General features: G+C 52.4%; 1 protein-coding gene across 2 annotated transcripts in view; it reads left to right on the top strand.

Moving 5' to 3' along the window:
• The window catches only part of lemd3 (LEM domain containing 3), a 47,580-nt gene that overhangs the window by 13,992 nt on the left and 9,116 nt on the right, over positions 1-24,472 (top strand). The window contains exons 2-7 of one of the 2 annotated variants that reach the window (XM_042318103.1): positions 1,667-1,707; positions 11,584-11,653; positions 14,926-15,085; positions 16,306-16,451; positions 16,484-16,654; positions 19,342-19,546. In XM_042318103.1, the coding sequence (XP_042174037.1) occupies positions 1,667-1,707; positions 11,584-11,653; positions 14,926-15,085; positions 16,306-16,451; positions 16,484-16,654; positions 19,342-19,546 (793 nt within the window). The remainder of the gene's footprint in view (positions 1-1,666; positions 1,708-11,583; positions 11,654-14,925; positions 15,086-16,305; positions 16,452-16,483; positions 16,655-19,341; positions 19,547-24,472) is intronic. The other variant, XM_042318104.1, reaches the window with a different exon arrangement.

Here is a 24,472-nt window from a genome sequence, read left to right on the forward strand (position 1 = left end):
ACGTCTGTGGCTGTGTGCCGAGCATACAGTGTGTGTGTGTGTGTGTGTGTGTGTGTGTGTGTGTGTGTGTGTGTGTGTGTACAATGCTCACACTCACTAGCTCACCACAGCCCTGCTAATGTTGGTCTGCATCCAGCCTCGTGTTCAGACAGTGACTCACGTGTGACACAACCGTCTGCTCTCTCCTCAGCCCTCACTGTGATCGTCTGCTCTTCTCTCCTCTCCTCCTGTTGGATGAGACACTAGCTAGGTTCCTCCCTCACTGTGAATGTCTGCTCTTCTTCTCTCTCAACCCTCACTGTGAATGTCTGCTCTTCTCTCTCCTCAACCCTCACTGTGATGTCTGCTCTTCTCTCTCTCCTCAACCCTCACTCTGATGTCTGCTCTTCTCCCTCCTCAACCCTCACTGTGATGTCTGCTCTCTCTCTCTCTCCTCAACCCTCACTGTGATCGTCTGCTCTTCTCTCTCTCCTCAACCCTCACTGTGATTGTCTGCTAGGTCTCTCTCCTCAACCCTCACTGTGATCGTCTGCTCTTCTCTCTCTCCTCACTGTGATCGTCTGCTCTTCTCTCTCCTCAACCCTCACTGTGATTGTCTGCTCTTCTCTCTCCTCAACCCTCACTGTGATCGTCTGCTCTCTTGGATGAGACCCTCACTGTGATGTCTCTCTTCTCTCTCCTCAACCCTCACTGTGATTGTCTGCTCTTCTCTCTCTCCTCAACCCTCACTGTGATGTCTGCTCTAGCTCTCTCCCTCAAGCCCTCACTGTGATCGTCTGCTCTTCTCTCTCTCCTCAACCCTCACTGTGATGAGTCTGCTAGGTTCTCAGCTCCTCCTCAACCCTCACTGTGATCGTCTGCTCTTCTCTCTCCTCAACCCTCACTGTGATCGTCTGCTCTCTCTCTCTCCTCAACCCTCACTGTGATGTCTGCTCTTCTCTCTCTCCTCTGTCCCCCCTCACTGTGATCGTCTGCTCTTCTCTCTCCTCAACCCTCACTGTGATCTCTGCTCTTCTCTCTCTCCTCAACCCTCACTGTGATGTCTGCTCTTTCTCTCCTCAACCCTCACTGTGATGTCTGCTTCTCTCTCTCCTCAACCCTCACTGTGATGTCTGCTCTTCTCTCTCCTCAACCCTCACTGTGATCGTCTGCTCTTAGGTTCTCCTCAACCCTCACTGTGATGTCTGCTCTTCTCTCTCTCCTCAACCCTCACTGTGATGTCTGCTCTTCTCTCTCCTCAAACCTCACTCTTTATTTTTTATTTAACCTTAATTTAACTAGGCAAGCCAGTTAAGAACAAATTCTTATTTACAACGACTCTGCCCGCTAGGTTAACTACGCTAGGTTAACTACGCTAGGTTAACTAGACACGCTAGGTTAACTACGCTAGGTTAACTACGCTAGGTTAACACGCTAGGTTAACTACGCTAGGTTAACTACGCTAGGTTAACTACGCTAGGTTAACTACGCTAGGTTAACTACGCTAGGTTAACTACGCTAGGTTATGAAAGACCATATTTCTGTGATGTATTCATTTACTGTCTGTCATTATTGTCCCCTGTGTTTCAAATGTTGGATGAAAGGGGCGTGGTTGGATGAAAGGGGCGTGGTTGGATGAAAGGGGCGTGGTTGGATGATAATGTCTGTATTTTTGTTCTTTCCTCAGTTAAGAACCACCCGTTTGGCAGCGAGTTTGACAGTTCTTATGTAAGTATATTTTCTTATAATTTGGGCCCTAGTCTAAAGACCGAGTTTGTGTCGCAGTCTAGCAATCAGGACCGAACATGGACATCTGCAGACCGCCCACTGCATTCTGGGCCCTTAAAAACGGTGCACTACACGGCACTACATGGCCCTCCCCTCCCACTACACGGTCCCCCTCCCCTCCCACTACACGGTCCCCCTCCCCTCCCACTACACGGTCCCCCCTCCCACTACACGGTCCCCCCTCCCACTCCCACGGTCCCCCCCTCCTCCCACTACACGGTCCCCCCCCTCCACTACACGGATCCCCTCCCACCATGGTCCTCCCCTCCACTACACGGGTCCCCTCCCCTACACGGGCAGGTTCTCCACTACACGGTCCCCTACACTCCACCCCTTCCCACTACACGGTCCCCCTCCCACTACATGGTCCCCCTTCCCACTACACGGTCCCCCCTTTCCACTACACGGTCCCCCCCCTCCCACTACACTGGTCCCCCTCCCTCCCACTGACACGGTCCCCCCCCCTCCCACTCCACGGTCCCCTGTCCCACTGAGACACGGTAGGTTCCTCCACTCCACGGTGTCTGGACTGAGACACGGTCCCCCCTACACGGTCCCCCCACTGAGACACGGTCCCCCTCCCACTCACGGTCCCTGTTGGATTCCCACTACACGGTCCACCCCTTCCACTACGGTCCCCCCCTTCCCACTACACCCCCCCCCTCCCACTACACGGTCCCCTCCTCCAGCCCCACTGTCACCTGTCCCCCTCCCACTACACGGTCCCCCCCCCTTTCCACTACACGGTCCCCCTCCCCTCCCACTACACGGTCCCCCCCTCCACTACACGGTCCCCCCCCCTCCCACTACACGGTCCCCCTCCTCCACCCGGTCCCTGTCCCCTCCCACTACACGGTCCCCCTCCCCCCACTACACGGTCCCCCTCCTCCCACTACACGGTCCCCCCCCCCTCACGGTCCCTCCACTCACGGTCCCCCCTCCCCTGCTCTTCCACTCCCCCTCCCCCCTCCCACTACACGGCCTCCCACTACACAGTCCCCCTCCCACTACAAATCCCCTCCCACTCACCCTCCCACCCCTCCCCTCCCACACGGTCCCCCTCCCACTACACGGTCCCCCTCCCTCCCACTACACGGTCCCCCTCCCACTACACGGTCCCCCCCTACACGGTCCCCCCCCCCCTCCCACTACACGGTCCCCCCCCTCCCACTACACGGTCCCCCCCACTACACGGCCCCCCTTCCCCTGGTCCCCCTCCCACTACACGGTCCCAGGTCCCCACGGTCCCCCTCCCCTCCACTACACGGTCCCCCCCTCCCACTACACGGTCCCCTCCCCTCCCACTACACGGTCCCCTCCCCTCCCACTACACGGTCCCCCTCCCTCCCACTACACGGTCCCCCTCCCCTCCCACTACACGGTCCCCCTCACTGTGGTCCCCCTCCCACTACTGGTCCCCCCCCCCCTACACGGTCCCTCCCACTACACGGTCCCCCCCCTCCCCCTTCCACTGACTGGTCCCCCCCTCCCACTACACCTCCTCCCACTACACGGTCCCCCTCCCACTACACGGTCCCCCCCCCTCCCACTACACGGTCCCCTCCCACCACGGTCCCCCTCCCACTACACGGGTCTCCCCTCCCACTACACGGTCCCCCCCTCCCACTGCACGGTCTCCCCCTCCCCTCCCACTGATGTCTGGCCCCCCTACACGGTCCCCCTCCCACTACACGGTCCCCCCCTCCCACTACACGGTGTCCCCCCTCCCACTACACCCCTCCCACTACACGGTCCCCCCCTCCCACTACACGGTCCCCCCCTCCCACTACACGGTCCCCCCCTCCCACTCTGCGGTCCCCCCTCCCACTACACGGTCCCCCCCCTCCCACTACACGGTCCCCCCCTCCCACTCGGCCCCCCCTCACCCTCCCACTACACGGTCTCCCCCTCCCCTCCCACTACACGGTCCCCCCCCTTTCCACTACACGGTCCCCCCCTCCCACTACACGGTCCCCTCCCTCCCCTACACGGTCCCCCTCCCCTCCCACTACACGGTCCCCCTCCCCTCCCACTACACGGTCCCCCCCCTCCCACTACACGGTCCCCCCCCACTACACGGTCCCCCCTCCCCTCCCCACGGTCCCCCTCCCCTCCCACTACACGGTCCCCCTCCCCTACACTGTGTCCCCCCCTCCCACTACACGGTCCCCCCTCCTACACGGTCCCCCCCTCCCACTACACGGTCCCCCTCCCATTACACGGTCCCCCTCCCCCACGGTCCCCCTCCCACTACACGGTCCCTCCCTCCCACCCTCCCCCCCTCCCACTACACGGTCTCTCCCTCCCACTACACGGTCCCCCCCCCTCCACACGGTCCCCCTCCCACTACACGGTCCCGGTCCCCCTCCCACTACACGGTCCCCCCCCCACTACACGGTCTCCCACTACACGGTCCCCCCCCTCCCACTACACGGTCCCCCCCCCCTCCCACTACACGGTCCCCCTCCCCTCCACTACACGGTCCCCCTCCCCTCCCACTACACGGTCCCCCTCCCACTACACGGTCCCCCTCCCTCCCACTACACGGTCCCCCTCCCTCCCACTACACGGTCCCCCTCCCCTCCCACTACACGGTCCCCCCCTCCCCCCCCCCGGTCCCCCCCTCCCCACGGTCCCTCCCACTACACGGTCCCCCCCTCCCACTACACAGTCCCCCCCCCACTACACGGTCCCCCCCCTCCCACTACACGGTCCCCCCCCTCCCACTACACGGTCCCCCTCCCCTCCCACTACACGGTCCCCCCCCCTCCCACTACACGGTCCCTCCCTCCCCACGGTCCCCCCCCCTCCCTACACGGTCCCCCTCCCCTCCCACTACACGGTCCCCCCCTCCCACTACACGGTCCCCCCCCTCCCCCTCCCACTACACGGTCCCCCCCCCTCCCACTACACGGTCCCCCCCCCTCCCACTACACTCCCACTACACGGTCCCCCTCCCCTCCCACTACACGGTCCCCCCCCCCCCCGGTCCCACCCCTCCCCCCCCCCTCCCACTACACGGTCCCCCTCCCCTACACGGTCCCCCTCCCCTCCCACTACACGGTCCCCCTCCCCTCCCACTACACGGTCCCCCTCCCCTCCCACTACACGGTCCCCCTCCCCTCCCCTACACGGTCCCCCCTCCTCCCACGGTCCCCCTCCCCTCCCCCGGTCCCCTCCCCTCCACTACACGGTCCCCCCCTCCCCTCCCACCCGGTCCCCCCTCCCACTACACGGTCCCCTCCCCCCACCACGGTCCCCCCCCCTCCCACTACACGGTCCCCCTCCCCTCCCACTACACGGTCCCCCCTCCCACTCACGGTCCCCCTCCACTACACGGTCCCCCCCCTCCCACTACACGGTCCCCCCCCCTCCCACTACACGGTCCCCCTCCCCCCTCCCCCCACTACACGGTCCCCCCCCCTCCCACTACACGGTCCCCCTCCCCTCCCACCACGGTCCCCCTCCCCTCCTACACGGTCCCCCTCCCCCTCCCACTACACGGTCCCCCCTCCCACTACACCCCTCCCTCACTACACGGTCCCCCCCCCCTCCCACTACACGGTCCCCCCCTTTCCCACTACACGGTCCCCCCCCCCCTACACGGTCCCCCCCTCCACTACACGGTCCCCCTCCCCTCCCACTACACGGTCCCCCCCCTCCCACTACACGGTCCCCCTCCCCTCCCACTACACGGTCCCCCTCCCCTCCCACTACACGGTCCCCCTCCCCTCCCACTACACGGTCCCCCTCCCCTCCCACTACACGGTCCCCCTCCCCTCCCACTACACGGTCCCCCTCCCCTCCCACTACGGTCCCCCTCCCCTCCCACTACACGGTCCCCCCCCCACTACACGGTCCCCCTCCCCTCCACTACACGGTCCCCCCCCCTCCCACTACACGGTCCCCCTCCCCTCCCACCGGTCCCCCCCCTCCCACTACACGGTCCCCCCCCCTCCCACTACACGGTCCCCCTCCTCCCACTACACGGTCCCCCTCCCCTCCCACTACACGGTCCCCCCCCTCCCACTACACGGTCCCCCGGTCCCCCTCCCACTACACGGTCCCCCCCCTCCCCTACCACGGTCCCCCCCCTCCCACTACACGGTCCCCCCCCCTCCCACTACACGGTCCCCCTCCCACTACACGGTCCCCCTCCCCTCCCACTACACGGTCCCCCCCCCTCCCACTACACGGTCCCCCTCCCCTCCCACTACACGGTCCCCCCCCCCTCCTACTACGGTCCCCCCCCCTCCCACTACACGGTCCCCCTCCCCTCCCACTACGGTCCCCCCCCCTCCCCACTACGGTCCCCCTCCCCTCCCCCACGGTCCCCCTCCCCCCACTACGGTCCCCCTCCCCTCCCACTACACGGTCCCCCCCCTCCCACTCCCCGGTCCCCCCTCCCCCGGTCCCCCTCCCACTACACGGTCCCCTCCCCCCACTACACGGTCCCCCCCTCCCCTACACGGTCCCCCCCTCCCACTACACGGTCCCCCCCCCTCCCACTACACAGTCCCCCCTCCCACTACACGGCCCTCCCACTACACGGTCCCCTCCCCTCCCACTACACGGTCCCCCCCCCTCCCACTACACGGTCCCCCTCCCCTCCCACTACACGGTCCCCCTCCCCTCCCACTACACGGTCCCCCTCCCCTCCCACTACACGGTCCCCCTCCCCTCCTACACGGTCCCCCTCCCCTCCCACTACACGGTCCCCCTCCCCTCCCACTACGCGGTCCCCCCCTCCCACACGGTCCCCCCCCTCCCACTACACGGTCCCCCCCCCTCCCACTACACGGTCCCCCCCCCTCCCCTACACGGTCCCCCCCCCTCCCACTACACGGTCCCCCTCCCCTACACGGTCCCCCTCCCCTCCCACTACGGTCCCCCTCCCTCCTACACGGTCCCCCCCCTCCCACTACACGGTCCCCACGGTCCGCCCCTCCCACTACATGGTCCCCCCCTCCCACTACACGGTCCCCCTCCCTCCCACTACACGGTCCCCCCCCCTCCCACTACACGGTCCCCCTCCCCTCCCACTACACGGTCCCCCTCCCCCTCCCACTACACGGTCCCCCCCCTCCCACTACACGGTCCCCCTCCCCTCCCACTACACGGTCCCCCTCCCCTCCCACTACACGGTCCCCCTCCCCTCCCACTACACGGTCCCCCTCCCCTCCCACTACACGGTCCCCCTCCCCTCCCACTACACGTCCCCCTCCCCTCCCACTACACGGTCCCCCCTCCCACTACACGGTCCCCCTCCCACTACACGGTCCCCCCTCCCCTACACGGTCCCCCCTCCCACTACACGGTCCCTCCCCCACGGTCCCCTCCCACTACACGGTCCCCCTCCCCCCGGTCCCCCTCCCACTACACGGTCCCCCCCCCTCCCACTACACGGTCCCCCCCTACACGGTCCCCCTACACGGCCTCCCCTACCCTCCCCTCCCACTACACGGTCCCCCTCCCACTACACTGTCCCCCCCTCCCACTACACGGTCCCCCCCCTCCACTACACGGCCTCCCCCACGGTCCCCCCTTCCACTACCGGCCTCCCACTACACGGTCCCCCCCTCCACTACACGGCCTCCCAATACCTCCCCCCCTTCCACTACACGGCCTCCCACTACACGGTCCCCCTCCCACTACACGGTCCCCCCCCCCTCCCCTACACGGTCCCTCCTCCCACTACGGTCCCCCCTCCCCTACACCCTCCACTACATGGTCCCCCCCCTCCCACTACACACGGTCCCCCTCCCACTACACGGCCTCCCACTACATGGTCCCCCCCCACTACACGGCCCCCCCTCCCACTACGGTCGGCCTCCCCTACACGGTCCCCCCCCTCCCACTACACGCCCTCCCCCTCCCACCACGGCCTCCCATTACACGGTCCCCCTCCCACTACACGTCCCCCTCCCACTACACGGCCTCCCACTACATGGTCCCCCCTCCCACTACACGCCCTCCCCCTCCCACTACACGGCCTCCCATTACACGGTCCCCCCTCCCACTACACGGTCCCCCTCCAACTACATGGTCCCCCTCCCACTACACGCCCTCCCCCTCCCACTACACGGTCCCCCCTCCCACTACATGGTCCCCCCCCCCTCCCACTACACGGCGCGTCCCTCCCACTACACGGTCCCCCCTCCCACTACACGGTCCCCCCTCCCACTACACGGTCCCCCTCCCTCTACACGGTCCCCCCTCCCACTACACGGTCCCCCCTCCCACTACATGGCATCCCTCTACACGGTCCCCCCTCCCCTACACGGCCTCCCACTACACGGCCTCCCACTACACGGCCTCCCACTACACGGCCTCCCACTACACGGCGTCCCCCTTCCACTACACGGTCCCCCCCCTTCCACTCCACACGGTCCCCCCCTCCCACTACACGGCCTCCCTCTACACGGTCCCCCCTCCCACTACACGGTCCGGCCTCCCTCTACACGGTCCCCCTTCCACTACACGGTCCCCCCTTCCACTACACGGTCCCCCCCCCCACTACACGGTCCCCCCTTCCACTACACGGCGTCCCCCCCTCCCACTACACGGTCCCCCCTTCCACTACACGGTCCCCCCTCCACTACACGGTCCCCCCTTCCACTACACGGTCCCCCCTTCCACTACACGGTCCCCCCTTCCACTACACGGTCCCCCTTCCACTACACGGTCCCCCCTCCACTACACGGTCCCCCTCCCACTACACGGTCCCCCCTCCCACTACACGGTCCCCCTCCCACTACACGGCTCCCCCTCCCACTACACGGTCCCCCCTCCCACTACACGGTCCCCCTCCCACTACACGGCTCTCCCTCCCACTACATGCCGCGCCCACTGACATTGAGGCTGCTAGCTAGCTAGGACACTGCCACACACTGTCCTTCTCCCCTGCCTGCGGAGCACTGCTTTCCCCCCAGTTATTTTAACATTACGACGGGGGTAATCACTACCCGGTAGGGCCACGCAAGAGTCGGGCTGGCGACACTAGCTAGCGACTTCCCAACCCGTTAAAGAGTCGGGCTGGCGACACTAGCTAGCGACTTCCCAACCCGCACACAGCTCATATGTAAAGCTTATTAAAGATCAGTGATATTATCAAGAGCAGTGTCCTGTTTCCTTATTCCTTCATCTTGTTCAACTGTTACCAGGCACCTGCAAAAAAAAGATTGCTCAGGTGTGTGAGTGCCTCTTTTTTTTAAATCTTAATTTCCAACCCATAAAAGGAAACAGAACTGTGGGAAAGCAGTGCTCGGCTGGCTGGGGTCGAAGGACCCTGTGTTCCCGGTGTCCCCCTAGCCTAGCTCGTTAGCAGCCTCCTTCTGTGTTTTTTTTCCTTCTTTTTTTTCGGTGGTTGGCATCCAACGTTGGTGCATTAGCGCCACCTGCTGTGCTGGAGTGTGGGCCAGAGGGGGAGCTATAGTAGCCTCAATGGCAGTGGCCAACAGCGTTTTAATAAGTGAGGCTTAGTGGGGTGCGTCGTGTAGTAACTGCGTTCTGCGGAGAGACATTATCGATTAGGTTTTGGCGTTGGCGGGGAAGAAGACGTCTCTTCCACCGGCCACGTTGGCAGGTGGGTCAGGACTTCACAGTGCAAACAATAGAAATAGTCAAATATGTCATTTTATTGGTAAATAAAGCTGCAGAAGCACTCGGGTCAAATTGACTTGAAAATTAAAGTCTTACTTAAAAGTCAGACTTTTTTGTTCTCGTATTTTTTTGTCTGTTTTTACATTTTTGTTTTGTTCACACGCTTAGGTTGTTTTTTTTTTTCCTTCTACGTTTTGAGTTTCAAGACAAGGTGACGGCGGCTGCTCGTCAGACTCTCTGTCTCCCTGGCAACAAACATAACACGAGGTTACCGCGGTAACCTCCCACCCTTTAAAAAGGGTCCGGTTACATCATATTTTAGTAAAGGCACAAAATATTTCATGAAATTAAGCAACACTCTGATTAGTTATATATATATATATATATATATACAGTGCCTTGCGAAAGTATTCGGCCCCCTTGAACTTTGCGACCTTTTGCCACATTTCAGGCTTCAAACATAAAGATATAAAACTGTATTTTTTTGTGAAGAATCAACAACAAGTGGGACACAATCATGAAGTGGAACGACATTTATTGGATATTTCAAACTTTTTTAACAAATCAAAAACGGAAAAATTGGGCGTGCAAAATTATTCAGCCCCTTTACTTTCAGTGCAGCAAACTCTCTCCAGAAGTTCAGTGAGGATCTCTGAATGATCCAATGTTGACCTAAATGACTAATGATGATAAATACAATCCACCTGTGTGTAATCAAGTCTCCGTATCAATGCACCTGCACTGTGATAGTCTCAGAGGTCCGTTAAAAGCGCAGAGAGCATCATGAAGAACAAGGAACACACCAGGCAGGTCCGAGATACTGTTGTGAAGAAGTTTAAAGCCGGATTTTGATACAAAAAGATTTCCCAAGCTTTAAACATCCCAAGGAGCACTGTGCAAGCGATAATATTGAAATGGAAGGAGTATCAGACCACTGCAAATCTACCAAGACCTGGCCGTCCCTCTAAACTTTCAGCTCATACAAGGAGAAGACTGATCAGAGATGCAGCCAAGAGGCCCATGATCACTCTGGATGAACTGCAGAGATCTACAGCTGAGGTTGGAGACTCTGTCCATAGGACAACAATCAGTCGTATATTGCACAAATCTGGCCTTTATGGAAGAGTGGCAAGAAGAAAGCCATTTCTTAAAGTTATCCATAAAAAGTGTTGTTTAAAGTTTGCCACAAGCCACCTGGGAGACACACCAAACATGTGGAAGAAGGTGCTCTGGTCAGATGAAACCAAAATTGAACTTTTTGGCAACAATGCAAAACGTTATGTTTGGCGTAAAAGCAACACAGCTCATCACCCTGAACACACCATCCCCACTGTCAAACATGGTGGTGGTGGCAGCATCATGGTTTGGGCCTGCTTTTCTTCAGCAGGGACAGGGAAGATGGTTAAAATTGATGGGAAGATGGATTGAGCCAAATACAGGACCATTCTGGAAGAAAACCTGATGGAGTCTGCAAAAGACCTGAGACTGGGACGGAGATTTGTCTTCCAACAAGACAATGATCCAAAACATAAAGCAAAATCTACAATGGAATGGTTCAAAAATAAACATATCCAGGTGTTAGAATGGCCAAGTCAAAGTCCAGACCTGAATCCAATCGAGAATCTGTGGAAAGAACTGAAAACTGCTGTTCACAAATGCTCTCCATCCAACCTCACTGAGCTCAAGCTGTTTTGCAAGGAGGAATGGGAAAAAATGTCAGTCTCTCGATGTGCAAAACTGATAGAGACATACCCCAAGCGTCTTACAGCTGTAATCGCAGCAAAAGGTGGCGCTACAAAGTATTAACTTAAGGGGGCTGAATAATTTTGCACGCCCAATTTTTCAGTTTTTGATTTGTTAAAAAAGTTTGAAATATCCAATAAATGTCGTTCCACTTCATGATTGTGTCCCACTTGTTGTTGATTCTTCACAAAAAAATACAGTTTTATATCTTTATGTTTGAAGCCTGAAATGTGGCAAAAGGTCGCAAAGTTCAAGGGGGCCGAATACTTTCGCAAGGCACTGTATATATATATTTTTAATGAACTTTAAAGCTTACCTGGGTTTTTTTTTGTGTAATTTTGGCGGAAAATCTGAGTTGCTGGTAGATATATATTTAAATGAATAAATAGATGTTTTAGCTCTACATGTTGTATTGACAGACATCTGTTATACTGAAACTAAAATATTGACTTGATCTTTTCTGGATTTCAGGACAAGACGGAGAAGGACACCATTCTGAAACTCCTCCTCAACCTTCACGACCACCTGGCTCATATTGCTGGTACGTTTTAAGAACTTTTCGGTAGCTAGAAGAGGACTGGCCTCCTCTCAGAGCCCGGTTCCTCTCTCTTGGTTTATAATCTCCACCTGGTACAGCTAGAAGAGGACTGGCCTCCTCTCAGAGCCCGGTTCCTCTCTAGGTTTATAATCTCCACCTGGTACAGCCAGAAGAGGACTGGCCTCCTCTCAGAGCCCGGTTCCTCTCTAGGTTTCTTCCTAGGTTCTGGCCTTTCTAGGGAGTTTTTCCTAGCCACTGTGCTTCTACACCTGCATTGCTTGCTGTTTGGGGGTTTTAGGCTGGGTTTCTGTACAGCACTTTGAGACATCAGCTGATGTATAAATGGCTTTATAAATACATTTGATTGAGACTCTTCCATCCTACAGCCTTGGCTGTGTGCTCTGCTTAATTAGCTAGAATGTGTTGTTTTCACCTCCGACCTCCGACCTCAGGGTGTATACGCGGTGTTCAAAACGCTTTCCATGACCGGCCGACCAGGTCAAAGTGATCCCTTATTAAATCCACTTCAATCTGTTCTAGATGAAAGGGAGGAGACGGGTTAAAAAAGGATCTTTAGGCTTTGAGACAGTTGAGACATGGATTGTGAATAGGCCCCCGGTTTGTGTCAAGAACTGCAACGCTGCTGGGCTTTTCCAAGCTCAACCGTTTTCCCCGTGTGTATCAAGAATGATCCACCACCCAAAGGACATCCTGCCAACTCGACACAAATGTTTTATTTTATCTTTGTTAACTGGTCTAGGAACAGTGGGTTAACTGGTCTAGGAACAGTGGGTTAACTGGTCTAGGAACAGTGGGTTAACTGGTCTAGGAACAGTGGGTTAACTGGCCTAGGAACAGTGGGTTAACTGGCCTAGGAACAGTGGGTTAACTGGCCTAGGAACAGTGGGTTAACTGGCCTAGGAACAGTGGGTTAACTGGCCTAGGAACAGTGGGTTAACTGGCCCAGGAACAGTGGGTTAACTGGCCCAGGAACAGTGGGTTAACTGGCCCAGGAACAGTGGGTTAACTGGCCCAGGAACAGTGGGTTAACTGGCCCAGGAACAGTGGGTTAACTGGCCCAGGAACAGTGGGTTAACTGGCCCAGGAACAGTGGGTTAACTGGCCCAGGAACAGTGGGTTAACTGGCCCAGGAACAGTGGGTTAACTGGCCCAGGAACAGTGGGTTAACTGGCCCAGGAACAGTGGGTTAACTGGCCCAGGAACAGTGGGTTAACTGGCCCAGGAACAGTGGGTTAACTGGCCCAGGAACAGTGGGTTAACTGGCCCAGGAACAGTGGGTTAACTGGCCCAGGAACAGTGGGTTAACTGGCCCAGGAACAGTGGGTTAACTGGCCCAGGAACAGTGGGTTAACTGGCCCAGGAACAGTGGGTTAACTGGCCCAGGAACAGTGGGTTAACTGGCCCAGGAACAGTGGGTTAACTGGTCTAGGAACACTGGGTTAACTGGTCTAGGAACAGTGGGTTCAGGGGACAGAACCACAGATTTTTTTTACCTTGTCAGCTCGGGGATTCGATCTAGCAACCTTTAAGTTACTAGTCCAACGCTCTAACCGCTAGGCTACCTGCCTCTAACCACTAGGCTACCTGTCTCTAACCACTAGGCTACCTGTCTCTAACCACTAGGCCACCTGCCTCTAACCACTAGTCCAACGCTCTAACCACTAGGCTACCTACCTCTAACCACTAGGCCACCTGCCTCTAACCACTAGTCCAACGCTCTAACCACTAGGCTACCTGCCTCTAACCGCTAGGCTACCTGCCTCTAACCGCTAGGCTACCTGCCTCTAACCGCTAGGCTACCCTGCCTCTAACCGCTAGGCTACCCTGCCTCTAACCGCTAGGCCGCCTGCCTCTAACCGCTAGGCTAGGCCGCCTGCCTCTAACCGCTAGGCCGCCCTGCCTCTAACCGCTAGGCCGCCTGCCTCTAACCGCTAGGCCGCCTGCCTCTAACCTCTAGGCCGCCTGCCTCTAACCTCTAGGCCGCCTGCCTCTAACCGCTAGGCTACCTGCCGCCTCAAGAAGCAAATATGAGAATCATTGGAGTCAACATGGGCCAGCATCCCTGTGGAACGCTTTCAATACCTTGTAGAGTCCCTGACGAATTGAGGCTGTTCTGAGGGAAAAGGGGGTGGGGTTTAACTCCATATTAGGAAGGTGTTCTTAATGTTTGGTCCACTCAGTGGGTGTTGTCTGATGACAAACACCTTTTTTTAGCTGTAATGACATGAACTGCTCAAGGATAGTTTGAAATCTTACCTCAGGGGATTACTGTTGAAATGAGGTGTCTGCCTGCCTGCCTGTCTGCCTGTCTGTCTCCTCCCGCCCGCCTGTCTGTCTCCTCCCGCCCGCCTGTCTGTCTCCTCCCGCCCGCCTGTCTGTCTCCTCCCGCCCGCCTGTCTGTCTCCTCCCGCCCGCCTGTCTGTCTCCTCCCGCCCGCCTGTCTGTCTCCTCCCGCCCGCCTGTCTGTCTCCTCCCGCCCGCCTGTCTGTCTCCTCCCGCCCGCCCGCCTGTCTGTCTCCTCCCGCCCGCCTGTCTGTCTCCTCCCGCCCGCCAGCCTGCCTGTCTCCTCCCGCCCGCCCGCCTGTCTGTCTCCTCCCGCCCGCCCGCCTGTCTGTCTCCTCCCGCCCGCCCGCCTGTCTGTCTCTCCCGCCCGCCCGCCTGTCTGTCTCCTCCCGCCCGCCCGCCTGTCTGTCTCCTCCCGCCCGCCCGCCTGTCTGTCTCCTCCCCCCCCGTCTGTCTGTCTCCTCCCCCCCCGCCTGTCTGTCTCCTCCCCCCCGTCTGTCTGTCTCCTCCCCCCGTCTGTCTGTCTCCTCCCCCCGTCTGTCTGTCTCCCCCCGTCTGTCTGTCTCCCCCCCCCGTCTGTCTGTCTCTCTCCTCCCCCCGTCTGTCTGTCTCCTCCCCCCCGTCTGTCTGTCTCCTCCCGCCCGCCTGTCTGTCTCCTCCCGCCCGCCTGTCTGTCTCCTCCCGCCCGTCTCCCCCTGTCTGTCTCCCCCCCTGTCTGTCTGTCTCCCCCCCACTGTCTGTCTGTCTCCTCCCCCCGTCTGTCTGTCTGTCTCCCCCCGTCTGTCTGTCTGTCTCCTCCCCCCGTCTGTCTGTCTGTCTCCTCCCCCCGTCTGTCTGTCTGTCTCCTCCCCCCGTCTGTCTGTCTGTCTCCTCCCCCCCCGTCTGTCTGTCTCCGCCCCCCGTCTGTCTGTCTCCTCCCTTCTAATAATAAGTGGTTTATCTGCAGCTCACGTTAATGTTGTCCCCATCAGGCCAACATGACTGTACCGCCCCGGAGCAGCAGCAGGCCAACAGGAGCCTGTCTCTGAAGGAAGCCTCTGACTATCTCCTGCAGCAGAGTGAACAGTATCGTCACTGGGTTCTCCTCGCTCTGGAGTGGATCATACGGACTGGGGAGGACGTTGGCATTCGGTAAACATGGTCTCTCTTCTAAGATTCTCTGAAGAGGAGAGCATATCGGGTCGTGGTCATTAGGACACACGACAGGAAACAGGCATTTCATATTGGACACGTGGTCCCTCCCTGTTTGGGTGGTCCCTCCCTGATTGTCTGTGTTCTTGTGTTTGGTGCCTAACCCTGTTATCAACCCCTATGATGTATTCTCATACTAATGGAACCTCTCCTCTCCCTCCCCCTTCCTTTCGCTCCCCTCCTCTCTCTCTTCTCCCCTTCCTCTCCTCTCTCTCCCTCCTCTCTTCTCTCCCCTTCCTCTCTTCTCTCTCCCTCCTCTCTCCCTCCTCTCTTCTCTCTCCCTCTTCTCTTCTCTCTCTTCTCTCTCCCTCCTCTCTTCTCTCTCCCTCCTCCTCCTCTCTTCTCTCCCCCTCTCTTCTCTCCCCTTCTCTCTCTCCCTCCTCTCTCTCTTCTCCCCTTCCTCTCCTCTCTCTCCCTCCTCTCTTCTCTCCCTTCCTCTCTTCTCTCTCCATCCTCTCTCCTCTCTCCCTCCTCTCTCTCTCTCCCTCTCTCTCTCTCTCCCTCCTCTCTCTCTCTCCCTCCTCTCTTCTCTCTCCCTCCTCTCTTCTCTCTCCCTCCTCTCTTCTCTCTCTTCTCTCTCCCTCCTCCTCCTCTCTTCTCCCCTCCTCCTCTCTTCTCCCCCTCTCTTCTCTCTCCCCCTCTCTTCTCTCCCCCTCTCTTCTCTCCCCCCTCTCTTCTCTCCCCCTCTCTCTCTCCCTCCCTCTCTCTTCTCTCTCTCCCTCCTCTCTCTTCTCTCTCTCTCTCTCCCCTCTCTCTCTCTCTCCCTCCTCTCTCTCTCTCTCTCCCTCCTCTCTCTTCTCTCCCTCCCTCCCTCTCTTTTCTCTCTCTCCCTCCTCTCTTTTCTCTCTCTCCCTCCTCTCTTTTCTCTCTCTCCCTCCCTCTCTTTCTCTCTCTCCCTCCTCTCTTTTCTCTCTCCCTCCTCTCTCTCTCTCTCTCTCTCTCTTCTCTTCTCTCCCCCTCCTCCTCCTCTCTTCTCTCCCCCTTCTCTCTCTCCCTCCTCTCTTTTCTCTCTCTCCCTCCCTCTTTTTCTCTCCTCTCTTCTCCCTCTCTCTCTCTCCCTCCTCTCTTTTCTCTCTCCTCTCTTCTCTCTCCCTCCTCCTCCTCTCTTCTCTCCCCCTTCTCTCTCTCCCTCCTCTCTCCCTCTCCTCCTCCTCTCCCAGGCTGATCGGGGATAACCCAGAGGAGGCAGTAGCGGAGGTGAGTGAGGTGACTCGTCTGGAGTCGACCCACCCCAAGATGTCCTTCTCCTGCCGCTTCAGAAGAGCCTTCTTTACAGTCATCCACAGGGTGCTGCTCATCCTAACAGGTTAGACATGTCTTCTCTCCTCCTCTTTACAGTCATCCACAGGGTGCTGCTCATCCTAACAGGCCTCCTCCTCTTTACAGTCATCCACAGGGTGCTGCTCATCCTAACAGGCCTCCTCCTCTTTACAGTCATCCACAGGGTGCTGCTCATCCTAACAGGCCTCCTCTTTACAGTCATCCACAGGGTGCTGCTCATCCTAACAGGCTTCTCTCCTCTTTACAGTCATCCACAGGGTGCTGCTCATCCTAACAAGTCTCCTGTGTGAGGTGTATTATACAATATGAAGTATCTAATCTAACCTTCTCTCTCTCTAGTGATTGGTCTGGTGTGAGGTGTATTCTACTATATGAAGTATCTAATCTAACCTTCTCTCTCTCTCTAGTGATTGGTCTGGTGTGGGGTGTATTCTACTATATGAAGTATCTAATCCCCTTCTCTCTCTCTCTCTCTCTCTCTCTCTCTCTCTCTCTCTAGTGATTGGTCTGGTGTGGGGTATATTCTACTATATGAAGTATCTAATCTAACCTCTCTCTCTCTAGTGATTGGTCTGGTGTGGGGTGTATTCTACTATATGAAGTATCTAATCTAACCTTCTCTCTCTCTCTCTCTCTCTCTCTCTAGTGATTGGTGTGGGGTGTATTCTACTGAAGTATCTAATCTAACCTTCTCTCTCTCTCTAGTGATTGGTCTGGTGTGTATTCTACTCGTATCTAATCTAACCTTCTCTCTCTCTCTAGTGATTGGTCTGGTGTGGGGTGTATTCTACTATATGAAGTATCTAATCTAACCTTCTCTCTCTCTAGTGATTGGTCTGGTGTGTATTCTACTATATGAAGTATCTAATCTAACCTTCTCTCTCTCTCTAGTGATTGGTCTGGTGTGTATTCTACTATATGAAGTATCTAATCTAACCTTCTCTCTCTCTAGTGATTGGTCTGGTGTGAGGTGTATTCTACTCTATGAAGTAACTAATCTCCCTCTTCTCTCTCTCTCTAGTGATTGGTCTGGTGTGTATTCTACTATATGAAGTATCTAATCTAACCTCTCTCTCTCTCTCTCTCTCTAGTGATTGGTCTGGTGTGGGGTGTATTCTACTATATGAAGTATCTAATCTAACCTCTCTCTCTCTCTCTCTCTAGTGATTGGTCTGGTGTGTATTCTCTATATGAAGTATCTAATCTAACCTTCTCTCTCTCTCTCTCTCTCTAGTGATTGGTCTGGTGTGTATTCTACTATATGAAGTAACTAATCTAACCTTCTCTCTCTCTCTCTCTAGTGATTGGTCTGGTGTGTATTCTACTATATGAAGTATCTAATCTAACCTCTTCTCTCTCTCTCTCTCTAGTGATTGGTCTGGTGTGAGGTGTATTCTACTATATGAAGTATCTAATCTCTCTTCTCTCTCTCTCTCTCTAGTGATTGGTCTGGTGTGAGGTGTATTCTACTATATGAAGTATCTAATCTAACCTTCTCTCTCTCTAGTGATTGGTCTGGTGTGGGGTGTATTCTACTATATGAAGTATCTAATCTAACCTCTCTCTCTCTCTAGTGATTGGTCTGGTGTGGGGTGTATTCTACTATATGAAGTATCTAATCTAACCTTCTCTCTCTCTAGTGATTGGTCTGGTGTGGGGTGTATTCTACTATATGAAGTATCTAATCTAACCTTCTCTCTCTCTCTCTCTCTAGTGATTGGTCTGGTGTGGGGTGTATTCTACTATATGAAGTATCTAATCTAACCTTCTCTCTCTCTAGTGATTGGTCTGGTGTGAGGTGTATTCTACTATATGAAGTATCTAATCTAACCTCTCTCTCTCTCTAGTGATTGGTCTGGTGTGTATTCTACTATATGAAGTATCTAATCTAACCTTCTCTCTCTCTCTAGTGATTGGTCTGGTGTGGGGTGTATTCTACTATATGAAGTATCTAATCTAACCTTCTCTCTCTCTAGTGATTGGTCTGGTGTGTATTCTACTATATGAAGTATCTAATCTAACCTTCTCTCTCTCTCTAGTGATTGGTCTGGTGTGTATTCTACTATATGAAGTATCTAATCTAACCTTCTCTCTCTCTAGTGATTGGTCTGGTGTGAGGTGTATTCTACTATATGAAGTATCTAATCTAACCTTCTCTCTCTCTCTAGTGATTGGTCTGGTGTGAGGTGTATTCTACTATATGAAGTATCTAATCTAACCTTCTCTCTCTCTCTAGTGATTGGTCTGGTGTGTATTCTACTATATGAAGTATCTAATCTAACCTTCTCTCTCTCTAGTGATTGGTCTGGTGTGGGGTGTATTCTACTATATGAAGTATCTAATCTAACCTTCTCTCTCTCTCTAGTGATTGGTCTGGTGTGAGGTGTATTCTACTATATGAAGTATCTAATCTAACCTCTCTCTCTCTAGTGATTGGTCTGGTGTGAGGTATATTCTACTTTAACTAGTCATCCTCTAGTGATTGGTCTGGTGTGTATTCTGCTCAGTATCTAACTAACCTTCTCTCTCTCTCTAGTGATTGGTCTGGTGTGTATTCTACTATATGAAGTATCTAATCTAACCTCTCTCTCTCTCTCTCTAGTGATTGGTCTGGTGTGAGGTATATTCTACTCTATGAAGTAACTAATCTAACCTTCTCTCTCTCTAGTGATTGGTCTGGTGTGTATTCTACTATATGAAGTATCTAATCTAACCTCTGTCTCTCTAGTGATTGGTCTGGTGTGGGGTGTATTCTACTATATGAAGTATCTAATCTAACCTCTCTCTCTCTCTAGTGATTGGTCTGGTGTGTATTCTACTATATGAAGTATCTAATCTAACCTCTCTCTCTAGTGATTGGTCTGGTGTGTATTCTACTATATGAAGTATCTAATCTAACCTCTCTCTCTCTCTAGTGATTGGTCTGGTGTGGGGTGTATTCTACTATATGAAGTATCGTTGGAGGAGAGAGGAAGAGGAGACCAGGCAGATGTATGACATGGTGGAGAGAATCATAGGTGTTCTGAGGATCCACAACGCGTCGTGTCAGGAGAACAATGACCTCCAGCCCTACCTGCCCATCCCTCACGTCAGAGACTCCCTGGTTCAGCCCCAGGACAGGTGAGTACTAACCTCCTACCTGCCCATTCCTCACGTCAGAGACTCCCTGGTCCAACCCCAGGACAGGTGAGTACTAACCTCCTACCTGCCCATCCCTCACGTCAGAGACTCCCTGGTCCAACCCCAGGTCAGTTCCAGTACCAGGGCCATATAAAATCTGCGTTGTGGAGAAGTTGGATGGAATCAATGAATCCAGACATTAAAATGGAATTCAACAATATTCAAAAATCTATTGAACTTTAGTAGGGAATCAACTAAATGTATTGAACTCAGTAGGGAATCAACTAAATCTATTGAACTTTAGTAGGGAATCAACTAAATGTATCGAACTCGGTAGGGAATCAACTAAATGTATCGATCTCAGTTGGGAATCAACTAAATGTAGGGAATCAACTGAATCTATTGAACTTTAGTAGGGAATCAACTAAATGTATCGATCTCGGTAGGGAATCAACTAAATGTATCGATCTCAGTTGGGAATCAACTAAATGTAGGGAATCAACTGAATCTATTGAACTTTAGTAGGGAATCAACTAAATGTATCGATCTCGGTAGGGAATCAACTAAATGTAGGGAATCAACTAAATGTATAGATCTCAGTTGGGAATCAACTAAATGTATCGAACTCGGTAGAAAATGCATACATTTGCCCAAGTTTACCATAAGACATGAACAAAATGCATCAATGAGTACATTTATGTGCACACTAATAATTCAATATTAAACTGATTTTTACGGCAGTAGACCGAGTGTGGCAACAGTGATGTAAACACCGAACTCTGCTCATCGTAATCGGCGTAGGATAAGATTTGATCTTATCTGTACCGGGTAAGCCTACACCGATTTTATAAAATAACTACCGGTTTTCTGAGCAATCTTTCAAAGGATTTAGGACGTTTTAATCTGCTTTCCAGCGGTTTATTTGATCTGTGTCAGCAGCGGTACAACGACAAGCCTCTCTTATGAGTGGAGTGAGTTAAGGATCATCTGAACGCGTGGGTTTCACAGACCGACTTTGTATGTCCGAACTCCGATAGTCTTCATCCGAAAAAATAACACGGTCGCTGCGGTAGAACGACGATTCTGATTGGTTTCCACGTTTATTTTGAAGTTCCTATCAGGAAGCCTGATTTTCAGACGTGTCCGTGGAAACGGGATTATTAGGGGAAATCGTCCTTCTCGCAAAGCATGGTAAACCTTTTCAAACTATTATATTAACCTGACTATGCACAATAATAGTATTGTGTGTATTTGGAGGCAACGGCACAGGAATGCCCCTGTCTGTGTGCGCGTTTGTCTACTACTAAGTGTAGCCGTTAGCGATGATGCTAATAATGACAACAGTTTTCTGGTAGATGGAAAGGCTTTCCCCCTAAAAAAAAACCTTCTCAATTAAAATGTTTAACTACAAAGTAGCCTCTTACCTTTCTGGCAGAATGACATCATCATTTATTAGCGTCGGTCCAGTGGCCATTTTGTTTTTGCAAACTCTGCCATGACATGAGCTCTACAGAAACATCGCTGACCAAACGATGTTCTCTGGATGGTTCACAGGTGAGTTAAAGGGTAACTACACCAAAATAATCTACATTTTGCAGACTTCAAAAATGGACTCCTGGTATGATTTTTTTTTTTAAGCACTGTTTTGGACTTAACATCCAATATTGTTGTTTTTCTGTAAATAAAAAAAGTGTGATCTTAGACCACTGGGGAAAACCTGGAAAATCTAAATGGAGTAAATGGAATTTGGGGAAAGAAACAAAAATGGGAATCGGGCAAAAAGTTTCCAGGTTTTATACAGTATAGAACTGTCACCACACTTCATTCTTTCTGTTGATTAGCTAAGGGAATGGACATGGCTTCCTGAAGCCTCTAAACTGTATGGACCTCATGGTCTTTATTAAGAAACCGTGGGTCATTTAAACTGTATGGATCTCATGGTCTTTATTAAGAAACCGTGGGTCATATAAACTGTATGGACCTCATGGTCTTTATTAAGAAACCGTGGGTCATATAAACTGTATGGATCTCGTGGTCTTTAAGAAGAAACCGTGGGTCATTTAAACTGTATGGATCTCATGGTCTTTAAGAAGAAACCGTGGGTCATTTAAACTGTATGGATCTCATGGTCTTTATTAAGAAACCGTGGGTCATATAAACTGTATGGACCTCATGGTCTTTATTAAGAAACCGTGGGTCATTTAAACTGTATGGATCTCATGGACTTTATTAAGAAACCGTGGGTCATTTAAACTGTATGGATCTCATGGTCTTTATTAAGAAACCGTTGGTCATATAAACTGTATGGATCTCATGGTCTTTATTAAGAAACCGTTGGTCATTTAAACTGTATGGACCTCATGGTCTTTATTAAGAAACCGTGGGTCATATAAACTGTATGGATCTCATGGTCTTTATTAAGAAACGTGGGTCATTTAAACTGTATGGATCTCATGGTAAGAAACCGTGGGTCATTTAAACTGTATGGATCTCATGGTCTTTATTAAGAAACCGTGGGTCATTTAAACTGTATGGATCTCATGGTCTTTATTAAGAAACCGTGGGTCATTTAAACTGTATGGATCTCATGGTCTTTATTAAGAAACCGTGGGTCATTTAAACTGTATGGATCTCATGGTCTTTATTAAGAAACCGTGGGTCATTTAAACTGTATGGATCTCAGTCTTTATTAAGAAACCGTGGGTCATTTAAACTGTATGGATCTCATGGTCTTTAAGAAGAAACCGTGGGTCATTAAACTGTATGGACCTCATGGTCTTTAAGAAGAAACCGTGGGTCATATAAACTGTATGGATCTCATGGTCTTTAAGAAGAAACCGTGGGTCATTTAAACTGTATGGACCTCATGGTCTTTATTAAGAAACCGTGGGTCATATAAACTGTATGGACCTCATGGTCTTTATTAAGAAACCGTGGGTCATATAAACTGTATGGATCTCATGGTCTTTATTAAGAAACCGTGGGTCATTTAAACTGTATGGATCTCATGGTCTTTATTAAGAAACCGTGGGTCATATAAACTGTATGGATCTCATGGTCTTTATTAAGAAACCGTGGGTCATATAAACTGTATGGATCTCATGGTCTTTATTAAGAAACCGTGGGTCATATAAACTGTATGGATCTCATGGTCTTTATTAAGAAACCGTGGGTCATATAAACTGTATGGATCTCATGGTCTTTATTAAGAAACCGTGGGTCATATAAACTGTATGGATCTCATGGTCTTTAAGAAGAAACCGTGGGTCATTAAACTGTATGGACCTCATGGACTTTATTAAGAAAATGGATCTCATGGGCTTTATTAAGAAACCGTTGGTCATTTAAACTGTATGGATCTCATGGACTTTATTAAGAAACCGTGGGTCATATAAACTGTATGGATCTCATGGACTTTATTAAGAAACCGTGGGTCATATAAACTGTATGGATCTCATGGTCTTTATTAAGAAACCGTGGGTCATTTAAACTGTATGGACCTCATGGTCTTTATTAAGAAACCGTGGGTCATATAAACTGTATGGACCTCATGGTCTTTATTAAGAAACCGTGGGTCATATAAACTGTATGGATCTCATGGTCTTTAAGAAGAAACCGTGGGTCATATAAACTGTATGGACCTCATGGACTTTATTAAGAAACCGTGGGTCATTTAAACTGTATGGACCTCATGGACTTTATTAAGAAACCGTGGGTCATATAAACTGTATGGACCTCATGGTCTTTATTAAGAAACCGTGGGTCATATAAACTGTATGGATCTCATGGTCTTTATTAAGAAACCGTGGGTCATTTAAACTGTATGGATCTCATGGTCTTTAAGAAGAAACCGTGGGTCATTTAAACTGTATGGATCTCATGGTCTTTATTAAGAAACCGTGGGTCATATAAACTGTATGGATCTCATGGTCTTTATTAAGAAACTGTGGGTCATATAAACTGTATGGATCTCATGGTCTTTATTAAGAAACCTGTATGGACCTCATGGACTTTTAAGAAACCGTGGGTCATATAAACTGTATGGATCTCATGGTCTTTATTAAGAAAATGGACTCATGGACTTTTAAGAAACCGTTGGTCATATAAACTGTATGGATCTCATGGACTTTATTAAGAAACCGTGGGTCATATAAACTGTATGGATCTCATGGTCTTTAAGAAGAAACTGTGGGTCATTTAAACTGTATGGATCTCATGGTCTTTAAGAAGCTGTGGTCATTTAAACTGTATGGATCTCATGGTCTTTAAGAAGCTGTGGTCATTTAAACTGTATGGATCTCATGGTCTTTATTAAGAAACCGTGGTCATATAAACTGTATGGATCTCATGGACTTTATTAAGAAACCGTGGGTCATTTAAACTGTATGGATCTCATGGACTTTATTAAGAAACCGTGGGTCATATAAACTGTATGGATCTCATGGTCTTTATTAAGAAACCGTGGGTCATTTAAACTGTATGGACCTCATGGTCTTTATTAAGAAACCGTGGGTCATATAAACTGTATGGATCTCATGGTCTTTATTAAGAAACCGTGGGTCATATAAACTGTATGGATCTCATGGTCTTTATTAAGAAACCGTGGGTCATATAAACTGTATGGATCTCATGGACTTTATTAAGAAACCGTGGGTCATTTAAACTGTATGGATCTCATGGTCTTTATTAAGAAACCGTGGGTCATTTAAACTGTATGGATCTCATGGTCTTTATTAAGAAACCGTTGGTCATATAAACTGTATGGATCTCATGGTCTTTAAGAAGAAACCGTGGTCATATAAACTGTATGGATCTCATGGTCTTTATTAAGAAACCGTGGGTCATATAAACTGTATGGACCTCATGGTCTTTATTAAGAAACCGTGGGTCATTTAAACTGTATGGACCTCATGGTCTTTATTAAGA

This window comes from Oncorhynchus tshawytscha, unplaced genomic scaffold, assembly GCF_018296145.1.
Source record: "Oncorhynchus tshawytscha isolate Ot180627B unplaced genomic scaffold, Otsh_v2.0 Un_contig_673_pilon_pilon, whole genome shotgun sequence".
NCBI lineage: Eukaryota > Metazoa > Chordata > Actinopteri > Salmoniformes > Salmonidae > Oncorhynchus > Oncorhynchus tshawytscha.